Source organism: Uloborus diversus, unplaced genomic scaffold, assembly GCF_026930045.1.
Source record: "Uloborus diversus isolate 005 unplaced genomic scaffold, Udiv.v.3.1 scaffold_11, whole genome shotgun sequence".
Lineage (NCBI taxonomy): Eukaryota > Metazoa > Arthropoda > Arachnida > Araneae > Uloboridae > Uloborus > Uloborus diversus.
Genome location: NW_026557765.1, coordinates 760810 through 774354, shown reverse-complemented (window position 1 = coordinate 774354; position 13545 = coordinate 760810). Strand labels below are relative to the sequence as shown.

General features: G+C 31.4%; 1 protein-coding gene across 1 annotated transcript in view; it reads left to right on the top strand.

Moving 5' to 3' along the window:
• LOC129232194 (spectrin beta chain, non-erythrocytic 5-like) overlaps window positions 1-13545 on the top strand; it is a 138542-nt gene that overhangs the window by 71219 nt on the left and 53778 nt on the right. The window contains exons 44-52 of the mRNA XM_054866435.1: window positions 13-162; window positions 1012-1116; window positions 1568-1662; window positions 3537-3627; window positions 6091-6249; window positions 6739-6930; window positions 7844-7927; window positions 9307-9425; window positions 12587-12701. Of these exons, the coding sequence (XP_054722410.1) occupies window positions 13-162; window positions 1012-1116; window positions 1568-1662; window positions 3537-3627; window positions 6091-6249; window positions 6739-6930; window positions 7844-7927; window positions 9307-9425; window positions 12587-12701 (1110 nt within the window). The remainder of the gene's footprint in view (window positions 1-12; window positions 163-1011; window positions 1117-1567; window positions 1663-3536; window positions 3628-6090; window positions 6250-6738; window positions 6931-7843; window positions 7928-9306; window positions 9426-12586; window positions 12702-13545) is intronic.

Below are 13545 nucleotides of genomic sequence, written 5' to 3'. Positions count from 1 at the left end.
AACTATGTTTAGATTCGTGAGCGCTTGGATCAACTTCTTGCTGTCAGAGGGGAACTACACACCGTGTGGCACAAGAAAAAAATATACTTGGACCAACTGTGCGATTTACAATGCTTCTTGAGAGATGCTAAACAACTCGACACCTTGAGCAGTCAACAGGAAGTTAGTGTTTACGTTATTTTCTCCCCCTTCTTTTGAATTTAACAGATCTTAATTAGATTTGTGTTGTAGTTAAAATAAATTCCAATTCACCATTTGATGAAAAGAAATTGGTCAACTAAGTAGTCTACATTTTAACCTTTTCAGTGTCAATGTTCTCAAATGCATACCTGCCAACTCTAATGGTTTTTCCCGTAATTTCCAGGGTTTTAAACATTTTTCCCAGTTTCCTGACTTTTATAAAAAAAATTAGATAATTTTGTAAAAAAAAACCTCTGTAAAATTATTTGTAAAAATTGTCCAGACATATTAACTCCATAGTTTGAAAATTTTCTGTGAAAATTCAAACTTTAGTTCATCAAAATTTAGTACCATTATCAATGCTTATTAAGTTTGATCAGAAATAAGTTTTAACTGTATATTAAGCATTAACTTTTATTCTTCCATTGTATGTTTCAATTATTTTACACGTATATGAATTAAAGAACTTCCATATGATTATATGTAAAGTGATTGTTAAAAATATATTGGATTTAGAAGGTTGGCAGGTATGCAAATGAGAAAATGAAATAAAGAAATTATTTTTAACAAGTTCTTATTTATTATGAAAAGTAAACTTAATTTTTGAAAGGAAAATTATTTCTACTTTATAACCACTGTTTCCCCCAGAACTTTGCAGAAGAAAAAAAAAGCTTTTGTCGATTTTTCACGGAGATTAATACGCATTTTTATAGAAAATTTTAAAAGAGCCTAATGTTTATGAAATTATGCTATGCTACTTTTTTTCAGGAATTATACTCTTAATAATATTGTCTGATTATAATAATATCTTTGCATTTGGTATTTGTCTAGGTTTATTTGTCTGGATCTGATATGGGTAATACAGTGGAAGAAGTGGATGTGCTAGTTAAAAAGCACGAAGCCTTTGAAAAGCTTTTAGTGACTCAGAATGAAAAAGTATGTGTTGGTGTCTTGAATAAGTTTTAAACAATTGTCAGTAACTGTAATTAATTTAGAATTTAAAATACTCAAGAAATTGTACATCATTTTTATTTCTACATTTATAATCGATTTCTCTGGAAGTAATGTTATAAAGAAAGTTGCTATCTTTATAACACTATTGCACTACTCTTATAAGGAATGGAGCAGTGCAATAAAATATGAAAAGTATATATGAATAAGAATCCTTTATTTCCAGATGTAAAAAATTACAAGGTAAAATTTTAGTGCAAATTTAAGTAGTGTTATTCATAAGTTCTAAAATCTTAATAAAATTAGAAAAAATATATTTTAACAAACAAATGCTATGTCCTATGAAATTCATAATGAACCAGTGCATATTATTTTGAAAACCTGTATAGTTCCATCACATGTGCAAATTAATTTATTTTTATAATTTAATTTTCAGTTAATTTCCTTGCAAGAACATGGAACCAAACTTTTACAGCAGAATCATTTTGACTGTGAGACAATTAGAACAAGAATGCTTGAAGTTACTAATAGGTAAACATGGGGTTTCTTATTGCTGTGTTTTCCTTATACTGTTTAGAACATTTTAAGTTCATTCTGAAAAATATAGACTGAAAAAAGTTTTAAGAAAAAGAGTGCATGAGTTCTCTAATAGCATGTGACATTTTTGTTCTCTTCATGTTTAATAATTTTTCTTTTTTTAAGAATGAAATCAAATTTATTTGTTGTGTGATTTTACATAATAAGCAGTGGTATAGCGGGTGTGGGGGGAGAGGGGTCTTTCCTCTCTCCAAAATGAGTAAAAAGAATGAAAATAATTATTTTTCACACATAATTTTACTGCTCATATATTGCAAAAAGACTCAAATTTGAGTACATGCGATAAAACATACTTCATACTCCTTGTATAATACTATAAGCAAAATTTAATTTGAAAACATACTATGTTTTCTTTAAAAAAAGCATAGCTATTTTGCAAAAAAAAAAAAAAAAAAAAGTTACTTTAAAACACACTTATAGTGTAGTTATTAGAAAGAAACAACTTCAAAATCAATGCATGGTTTGAGTCCTTTTGTTAAAAGAGTGTTCAGGGGTCGAAGTAGTCCTATATATCCTATATTTCCTATATTTTCAAAAAAGCATCAAAACCGTCCTATATTTCCTATATTTTTTGAAAATGTCCTATATTTCCTATATTTCTGTTTTTCACCCTATCTATCTTTTAAAAAGAACAGTAAATCAACTTTGTGACATCGGATTTTTCGCTGAAATATAGCTGAAAGTACGTCCCCAAACGAATTTCAAATTAAAAAACAAAACTGATTAAATCCTGCAACAGGCATCTTCGCTCATTGGCTACAGCAATGTGACGTCATTATAGTGAGGTGGAGTTTCGAGAACTAAATCTGAAGTTGGTTTTAAAATTTTGCGTTTGGGCAACAGCCATTTGTTTTGTTTTCCATCATGGTTTCCGTTCGTATACTTTTGTGTTCAGTGCATTTTGGGATCGTAGAATGTTAGTTCTTTATGATGTTAAAACATAGTTTGTTGTAATATGTGGAATTATAATGGCGAAATCGCATCGCTTAACAAAATTTGGTATGGAGTGGTTGGACCAGGAGGACATTAATAGTACAAATTTTGGTGCATGGTGCACTAAAGGAAAAGATTATTTTTTCTGCATTTTGCCATTTTTGCAACTGTTCAGTGCTCATGAGCGATAGTGGATTTTCGCAATTGAGGTAGCATGCTGAAACATTCAAGCATAAAGAAAACTCTGAAAAACGTCATAAGGATCCTTAAGCTCTGTTTGTTCTTAATACAAGTGGTAAAGGGTTCAGTTTAGATATAAAATCAAAGAACAGTGGAATTAGTTCTTGGGTCATGAGTGAGGAAAAAATAATAAAATTATCTTTGTTCAAATTTTGTTTAGTTATTTAGTCTATAAAGTACACTGTTTTTTCAAAAAATATTCTTTCAACTACAGGAAAGTCATTTCAGATGTAAGTTGTAATTTTGTTTGAAGCAAAATTATTCGTATAATGTGTCCTATATTTGTCCTATATTTTTTGTGGAAAATGTCCTATATGTGACAAGTCGATCACTTTTACCCCTGAGTGTTCGAGGTAAAAATGTTTTAAAAACCAGATCTTGCTAGTTTGTTTGACTCTTTTAAGAAAAATTAAATCTGAGGACATCTGTTATTGGAATATGATATGTTTTTTTAACTTCGTATATAATTGGAAATAAATATCTTGGCTACGCCGCTGATAATAAGACTTGCAATCGAGTCGATCACCTTACATCACAAGTTATTATTTCTTAAATTCATTCAAACTGTTACTTTTCGTTTAGGATATTTAAACTAAAGTAAGATGTTAAAAGTTGTTTTTGTCTGTATCTTTCAGGAGATCCAAGGTTCGTGATCTTAGCAATATTAGGAAACAAAAGTTAGCAGATAGCTTCTTACATGCTCAGTTCAAACGAGATGCTACAGAGGTAAGTTTCTATCATATTTATGCTCAACTGACACTCTAAGCATTTGAATTGAAAAATATCTTTTGGAAAATATTTCTAACATTGATTAAAAAATTCTAACATTGATAAATGTTAAATGAAAACAAGTTTTAAATGAGAGCTGTTAAATTACATGATTTCTGAATAACTATTTTGCTGGTTCTGTTTTTTTTAGTTATATATATATATATATATACATAAACAGTTTAAAGTTAATTTAGTTTTCTTGAGTTTAATGTACTTATTTTTTTTATCGTTTTTTAAATTTATTATTATTATTATTAACTAGCTGCGTTGTCTGGCTTTGCCCGGTCAGTCTACTTTGAAAACAAAAATTGTGTCAAGTGACGTATATTCAACAATTAGGCATAAATAAAAGGAAAAAAAACCATCATGCAAAATGTCCCCTCCAAACAATGACGACAGATATTAAAATACTTTTAAGAAATTAAAATAAAATGAGCAAGATGGATTTATAAAGCGTAACCGTGAAAACACAAAATAAAATAAATTTAAGAATTGAAAATGAGAAAGATGGAAATAAACGGTGGATTCAAAAAGCGTTACCGTGGAAACACAAAATAAAATGGTTTAAAAACTTGAATAGAGAACAGATTTTTGAATTTCATTTAATTCGCTTGTAACGTTTTTTCTAATGGAGATAGAGGGTTAAACTTTCGACCTTAGGTCGAGTTACATCTTTAGTAAAAAATGTCGCTATTTCCAATGGTGTCAAAAAGAAAACTGTGGGACGATTCCTTCACTTTTTATTGATAAATTTAATGAAGAAAGTACCACCTAAAGTTCAGCTAAGCCTAAACAAATTCGAGCTAAAAACGTAAATAACTCCCGCCGTAATTAAGTTAGATCATTGAAACAAATTGCGTAGAACGCGGAAAATTCTGCTCTTTCCAACGATATATAATATTAATATATGCAAGTAATTATTCATCCCCATATTCAGGAATCTATGTGAAAATTGGGCCTAAAGTGGAATAAAAAAAAGAACGATTCGTCGAATTGTTTTCGAACTGGTCTGCAAACCTTTTCAGGACTTAAAAGGAACAAACTGTGAAAATTTCAGCGAAATCGGCCGGGTAGTTCTCGAGTTTTGAGAGTTCAAACAAACAGACGCTTTTTGGAGACTTCATTTTATACTATGTAGAGATGAGACCGAGGGGACATGATTCAGCTGTTTAAATTTATTAAAACCAAAGATGTTACAGGGCTGAAGTTTAGCACTGAAAACAGGACAAGGGGTCATTGTTTTAAGCTATTCAAATCTCGGGCTAACATGGATATTAGGAAAAATTATTATTTTAGCAGGGTAGTGGAACCTTGGAACAGCTTACCGGAAGAGGTGGTAATGAGCAAGGGAGTAGATAGTTTTAAGAGGGCCATTGATCTTCACTGGGGATTGTAAATTGACTAGGACCATCCTAGCTGGGCCCAGAGCCTGTTGCTGGTCGTCACTTTTGTATTTGTATTAAATAGAACACTATTGAGAAAATCAAGTACAAAAGCAACTAATTTTTGTGCAATTAATTTTGATGTATAAACGCAGTAAAATCAAGCACTGGAAACAAATTTCAACAATTTCATGCTGCTAAAACTTAGGTTTTAATATTGAGTTTATCTTTTCTCTAAGAATTTTCATCGGCAAGTAATAGAGATTTTTATATTTTACTGAGACTGAATAGGGTTTACCTTCACTTATTTCCTTGCATTAGTATTTCTGATAGTTGTACTGAAAATTTAGAAATAAACTTTAATTTATTTAATTTTAATAGAGGAGGTTGCATTTTGATTGACTATGTAATATACTTATCCTTACATAAATGGCATTTTAGTGCTCCTAATTTTTAAAAATTAGGAAAAAACTTTCTTAAAATTTTTGTACAGATAAAGACATCACCCCCCTCGCCTCCTCCAGAAATTCTAGGTCTTGCCTAATAAATGAAAATAGCCAGGGATCTGTACAATCCGACATTTCTGAAAATTTTGGGTTGCAGTTTTCAAAAATTTTCGTCTGGCAAATTTTAAAACTGCAAAATTATGTTAAAAAAACTTTTAAAATGTTTTTTTTCCAATGATTTTTGTATACATATTTGAAGAGTTTTTATGGAAGAAGGGGGAAGGGGGGGGGTAGGTCAAACTCCTGCAAATTTAAAATTGTCTTTAGAAAATTTTACTTGAGTCCACTTGCACCTGATTAAAGCATTCAACATAACGTTGTGTTGGCCTTTCTCATGGAAGTTCTTTTTTTTTTTCAATAACTTGATCTTCATTCGTCTGAACTTTAAAGTTTTTTTTTTTTTTTTTTTTTTGCTTTTCTTTTTTAAGATTGAAAGTTTATATTGTCTTGGTCATGAAAGCTCAGACAACATTTCTTGTTACTGAAATTTTAATTCCCTATAGAGTGACGTTACTTGTGATTTATTATAGGCTGAAGCTTGGATTGATGATAAAAAGAAGTATTTGGAGGCTGAGCAGGACATGAGTCAAATTGCCAGTTTGGAAGACAAAATGCGCAAACTACAGAAGCACCAGGCTTTCCAAGCTGAACTCTCAGCCCATGAGAGCAATATCAACCATATTAAGCAGGTATATTTCTGTGTTTTGCCATTAAAATAATACGTTTTAGTTCATAAAATTTATTTTTTAGTTAGGAAATGTTTAAATAAATAGTATTGTGATAAAACAAAACCATGGTGGATCTAGGAGACGCTTATCACACTAAGCCACCAAAATATTGAAGACAAAAAGTTATGTCATCATTTATTTATTTATTTATTTATTTATTTATTATTTTTTTATTTTTTTTTATTTATTTATTTATTTTATTATTTTTTTTTTTTTTTTTTGCATATAGTGTAAAGATGTTTTTCTTGGAAAGATTGAAATAAAATGCTTAACATCCATTTCAATTGCGATCTGAAACCTTGATTTAAGATTAACAATTTTCAGAATCATATTTAAGTTCCATCAAATGAGATTCTGAGCATTGCTATTCTTCAGTGAGATATATTGAAAAATTTTAATATGAAAATATTAAGTGTTCAATGATTTTAATAATGTTTTTTTTCCCCACAGAAAGGAGAGTTACTTCTATCTAAGAACCATGAAAACTCGCTGAAGATTCGACAACAGTTGGAAAAATTATTAAAGCAGTGGAATGAACTGCTGTCCTCTTCAACGAGCTTGGGCCGTGGTCTCGAAGAAGCTCAAGATATTTTAGAATTCAATAATCAAGCAGAAAAAATTGAAGCATGGATCAGGGATAAGGTTGGTATTTTTTTGTGACAATTGTAAATTTAATGAATAAGATTAAATACTGTGGTCCTCATTTTGTAAATGATTGGCCAGTAAATGACTGCTGAAACACAATTTCCTCTCTTCAGAAATTCATAACATTGTTAAAACGTTTAGAATTTTGTACATGACAGTAATGCAGTTTGGAACATGACAGTTGCTGATGTAATTATTATGAAAAAAATGTTTTTTTTCCCCCTTAGTTGGAGGGCGGGAAGGTGATGAAGTGTAGTTCAATAACATTCATGAATGTTTCTAATTAGTGGAGACACAAAAAATTTTATTCAATGAACTTGTGGGTTTTTTGTTTTAAACCAAAGTTCTGACTTGTTTTACACTTGCCCTTCTTTTTTTACTCAACTTCTTATTCCTCTTTTTTTGTTGCTTTGTGTTTATTTATTTTCCTTTTTACTTTTTTGAAAATTGGTTTCATTCTTAGATGCTTTATCTTTTCTTACTTTATCTTTTAAAATGCATGAAAGGAAGTTAGTTGCCAATTCATCAATGAAATTGAACTTATGAAATTTAAAAAAAAAAAAGGCTAACTTCATCAACTGCAGTGTATTCATTCTATGGTTGACTCACCCTATTGTTAAATGTATGAATGCCGTAAATTTTATAAAAGTTTCTAGTAGATTGAATAGGACTTGACAAATATGCAAAGTCTCTTTTTGTATTTAATTGCAGCAAAAATGGCCAAAGCCTCTTACATGTGCATACAAGCAACATGAATTACAATGTGTTGGCAATAACGACTAATAGCTAACAGCTATTGCCAACTGTATGTTCTGTACTATGTGGCACACTTCTTCCCATGACAAAATATGTACAAAACCAAAATAATCTGCTAACGTTCTCTCTTTTTTTTTTTTTTTTTTGTCTGCAGGAAATGATGGTACAAGCTGGAGACACTGGCAAGGATTTTGAACATTGTCAAGCTTTACAGAGAAAACTTGATGATGTTGATTCGGTAAGTGAACTAAGGTTTTCTCCACCGCTCCCTACCGTTTGGCATCAGCATGACTTCTGCTTGGGGGAGGGGGTTACAGCAAATTTTCTCTTTTTGTTACAATGATAAATATAAGTGGGATTAAAAAATAATTTTTTTTCAGCTAATGCAATGACCATGCACACAGAGATTTTGTTTCACGAAAAAAAAATTATTGACCAAAGTTAAATAACTTAAGTATGTGCTGACAGCTCATTGAGTTCTTTAAGTAACAGTCACAATGTGAGAAACAAAAGTTAAAATACAGTATAACTTTGATTTAACGATTTCCTCAATTTAATGATACAGTTCACTGGTCTAGATTTGACTGTATTAAGTGTCTATTCTGCTTGATTTAATGATAACTTTTTCCAGTCCCTTGAAAATCGTCAAATGGAGGTTATACTGTAATTGACGTTTCTCAAATCTTTTGACCAGTAAAAATTTGAAACATTTCTCTAGACCGGCAGCGTGTTTGGTTTTTCCATTTTTACCAAAAGAAAAAAAAAACTAGGTATTAAAGAACTGTTACCCAAGTTAGTTGTAAGACTTTTATCATAATTTTATTTCAATAACATTTTTAAATAAACACAAAACTATAGTAACTATTCTGTGCAAGTGAGTATATCTTTGTGAAATCTCAGCAAATGATTAAAAATAATCACCTGATCAATGTAAAAGATATTGTATGAAATGTTATTTTTTTTTAATAAGGAATATTTTACGTGCTGACAATTATGTCTCTGAGAACTTGTCAAGTTTTTCAGCGAACCAGTGTTAGTCGATCAGATTATCATTATCAGCTGAAAATCATGCAAAGTGGCAAGAAATGTGTCAAGTGTAGTAAAACTCGGGTGTAGTATTTAGCAAAGGCATTTTAAAAGTAAATGCCTTTGCTGAATATTAAGTAGAACCATTGGTAAATTGCATATAATAAATGGCTTAATCAATCTAAATAATCACAATTTTTATATGTTACACCCTCCCCTGATCAGATTTGAAGCACTTCCACTTTTTCTCCCACCATTACCTTTCATGCCATTGTTTGCCCCGGGGCCTCCACACTTCCAAATCCGGCCTTAATGAAAACATAGGCATTTTGTACATTTTTTAATATGATAACCCTAAACCATAGTCTAAATTAGACTACTTTAAAACATAGCCACCGAAAACTCTCGATTCCGACATGAATATAGGTACTGACACAAATACTATTTTGACTGCTTAACTGACCCAATATTCACATAATTCGACATTCTCATGCACGAATGGTTAACGGTATCTCATTCGAAATTTTACCCAAGAACGCCATTGTGTCTTTAAATTTAACTTAAATTGTGTCTTTTGTACTCTCTTTGTAGGACATGAGGGTAGATGAAATGAGAATGAAAAACATCAATTCTCTTGCCAACAAGCTCATCCGCCAAGGCAGGTCCGACATTCAGTCCGTGCAGCAGCGACAAGAAGAGTTGAATAAAAAGTAACTAAGTTTTATTCAGTTCATTTGTTTTCTGTATTTAAGCAGTATTTTCCGACAGAACTGCATTTGACAGTACTGTATTTTCCTGCATATAAGCTGCGGATTATCTGTTAAAAAAGGCAAAATTTATGAGGCACGGATTATACGCTGCCGCGGATAATCTGTGATTTTTTTTTCTCAACACCAATGCATTGAACCTCTATAGGATTCATCGATAGAGACCGTACGCCGACTGAATGTTGTTTATTTTACAATGCTTGCATGTTCTTTCTCGTTGCCTGCCTGTATGTTGGTTATTTTACGTTGCTTGAATGTTCCTCTTACGCGATTCAGGCCATGTAAAATAAGCAAGAATACAGTGAAATAGGAAGTCATTTGCACAAGATTAAACCGTTTGCTCCATTGCATGACTCTTTGTTTTTCAAGTAATTAGCGTACTATAATCAAGATTTCAAGAAGAAATCTTTATATTTTAAATTATATTTCAGATTAATTTTGATTATGCTTTAAAGTAATTACCTTTTCACGTTTTTAGTTTAGTTGCTCAAATGGTATGTTAAATTCAAACTATTTTTTTTACATTGTATTATCTGCGGATTATACGCCGCCGCGGATTATACGAAGCTTTTTTTCTTCAGGCCGATTTTAGGACCTGTGGATTATAGACCGCCCGAGGATAATACGCAGGAAGATACGGTAACTGTCAAATAATAGCAATAATAATGTTTTATAGCTTTTCCCTTTCTTTTATATGCTTTATTTTTTTTTTAGTTGGGGGGAGGGAAGGTGATGAAAAGTAGTTCAACAATGTACATGAACGTGTTTAACTACTGAAGATACAGATTTTGTAGTCAATGAACTTGTGGGATTTTTGTTTTAAACCAAAGTTCTGACTTTGGTTTTACACTTGTCCTTTTTTTTACCCAACTTCTTATTCCTCTTTTTCTTTTGTTGCTTTGTAATCTAATTTTTTCCCCTTTACTTTTTAAAAATTGGTTTCATACAGAAATGCTTTATCTTTCCTTACTTCCTTTTTTAAAATGCATGGAAGAAAGTTAGCTGCCAATTCATCAATGAAATTACTTTCATTTTATCTGGGAGTTTTGCTATCGATTATGTACTAGCAGCGTTGCCGGCTTTGCCCGGTCTACCTTGAAAAAAACCATTGCGTCAAGTGAAGTATCTTCAATAACCAGGATTAAATAAAAGAAAAAAAACCATCATGCCAAATTTTCTCGCCAAACAATGACGACAGATAGTAAAATACTTTTAGAAATTAAAATAAAATGAGAAAGATGGATTTAAAAGGCGTTACCATGGAAACACAAAATAAAATAAGTTTAAGAATTGAAAATGAGAAAGATGGAAATAAACAATGGATTCAAAAAGCGTTACGGTGGAAATACAAAATAAAATGGTTAAAAACTTGAATAGAGAACAGATTTTTGAACTTCATTTAATTTGCTTGTAACTTTTTTTCTAATGGAGATAGAGGGTTAAATTTTCGACCTTAGGTCGAGTTAGATCTGGAGTAAAAAAATCGGCTCTTTCCAATGCTGTCAAAAAGAAAACTGTGGGACAATTCCTTCACTTTTTATTGATGGATTTAATGAAGAAAGTAGTGCCTAAATTCCAGCTAAGCCTAAAAAAATTCAAGGTTAAAAACGTAAAAAACTCCCGCCGCAATTAAGTTAGAGCATTGGAACAAATTGCGTGGAATGCGGAAAATTCATCCCTTTCCAACAATATATAATATTACTAATTGTGAGTAATTTTTCACCCCCATATTCGGAATTTATGTGAAAATTGGGCCTAAATTGGAATAAAAAAACTATTCATCGAATTTTATTCTAACTGCTTCTTTAAACCTTTTCAGAACTTAAAGGAACAAACTGAAAATTTCAGCGCAATCGGCAATGTAGTTCCCGAGTTTTGCGAGTTCAAACACACAGACGCTTTCTGGAGACTTCATTTTATACTATGTAGAGATGTGTGCTGTGAATGATTTAGTAATATTAAGGAAAAAATGTTTTTGTTTATTTAGCTGTTCTGATAATAAACCAAAAAAAAGTTTTAATAGAGCCATTTTAATTAATATAATTGTGCATTGAAAATTTAAATGTTGAATTATTACATTAAACCCCTAATAACGGACACCCCTCTTATGCGGACAATTTTTAATTACCCAGTTCCAATGCAAATATCATTATTAAACCCCTGTCCTGCGGACACCTCTCTATTGCGAACAAAAAAATTTGTCCCGTTAGTGTCCGCATTAGAGAGATATTACTGTATAATGTATGTGTTTGGTGCATTTGCAGCTAAAAAATCGATTAGGATAACCAGATTATGGAAATCTAAAGAGAGCATCTTATTGGTTATCCTGTTAAACATTTCATTTTCTGTATGAATATGATTGAGATGCTTTAAAGTTTTCAATGATGTATGGGGTGCAAATCAATTTTGATTTTTTTTTTTTTTTGTATTATATGCTTATTTACAGTGAAGCACCATTTATACGTTTTTGAAGGGACTGTATGAAAAAAGCGTGTAATAGGTATGCGTTTTTATGTATTAGACTCTGCAGGGATCAATTTAAAAAAACATATAATTAATAAAAACATAAAAGAGAAACATATAAATGGTGCTTCATTGTATTTACAAAATGTTTTCTTATCTCTAAAAATATAAAGCTGAGCATTATTCATTCACGAAAGGCATTAAATGAATGTATAGTGTACTAAGCAACAGACCCATCATTTAGGGGGTCAATTGCTCTTTACCCCTCCAGCTTTGAAAAAGTAGTACAGTGAAATCCCATAACAACGAATATCAATACAAAGAACTATTTTTTCCAATGAAATAAATGTGCAGTTCCAATTTAACTGCTCTTGCTTGATTTAACTTACATCGCTTGAATTCCATTACAACAAAATTCCCTTTACAACGAACAAAACATGCGGTTCTCAGAAGTTCGTTGTAACGGGATTTCACTATTTTTTTTACACATAAGTGGACATGGTTTCCGTAGTTTTCTAATTAAATTTGCATTTATTATGCACCCTCTGCCCGCCCCCTCCTCCAGAAAAATTTGAATTGACAGGCCTGCTAAACAATCAACACACCTATTGAAATATAATTTTGAAATGATCTCATTTCAGATGGAAAGCCTTGCAGGGTGCGTTGGAACTGTACCGAGAAAAACTTGCAAATGCTTCCGACGTTCATGCATTTAATAGAGATGTTGACGATACCAACGATCGTATAAATGAAAAGGTAAGCTATCTGAAAGCTGTTGGTTATAATTTCAAAAAGACATGTCAAGTTTTTTTTTTGATGAAGAAGAATTTAATTTTTATACTTAACCCGTTCGGGACTGCAGTCCGCAGAAGATAGCGCTCCCTCAGGATGGCAGCTGTTACATGCGGACTGTGTGCACAGGCCGGGGCAATTTCTCCCGCTAAGCCTAATGCGCAATTTCGGAAAGTACGCATACATAATAATGGATAAAATGTATACTTTAAGCAGAAATGAAACCATTTTTTAATATATGATGAAATATATCAAAATTTCAATCATAACAAAAAATTGGATGAAAGTAATTGATATTTAACACTAAGAATGCAAAATATAGTTTTTTACAATAACTAAAAGTACCAAAATTAAACAATATGTTTTCTACAAAACAGGAAAAATATTTGCGCTTAATATTATGAAATACTTGACGAATATTGTAACAATTAATATTTTAATGCCGCATGAAAAATTTCAAAGCACAGATAAGTGCGCATCGAGCATTTTACACTCATACGTAGTGTTACGTCTTTTATTCTGCTTTGAGCAAATGACACATCTACGTCTAAATTCTTTGCCTTCTTTTTCAGCATATGATTTTCGAAAGTAACTACTTGTATGAAGAACTCCAACAAAAATAATTTATAGTTGTTTCAATGTGACCCAAAAGATCCATAGATGGATCAGTCATAAATTAAGATATTTCCTCCTCGGAAAGATAACGTGTTCACCCTGGCTAACAAATGAACATAAAAGTAAAACCCCTTTGCTAGAATATCTCCCCTCCAGTCCCATTATAAACGGAACCGAAACTAGAAAGAGCCAC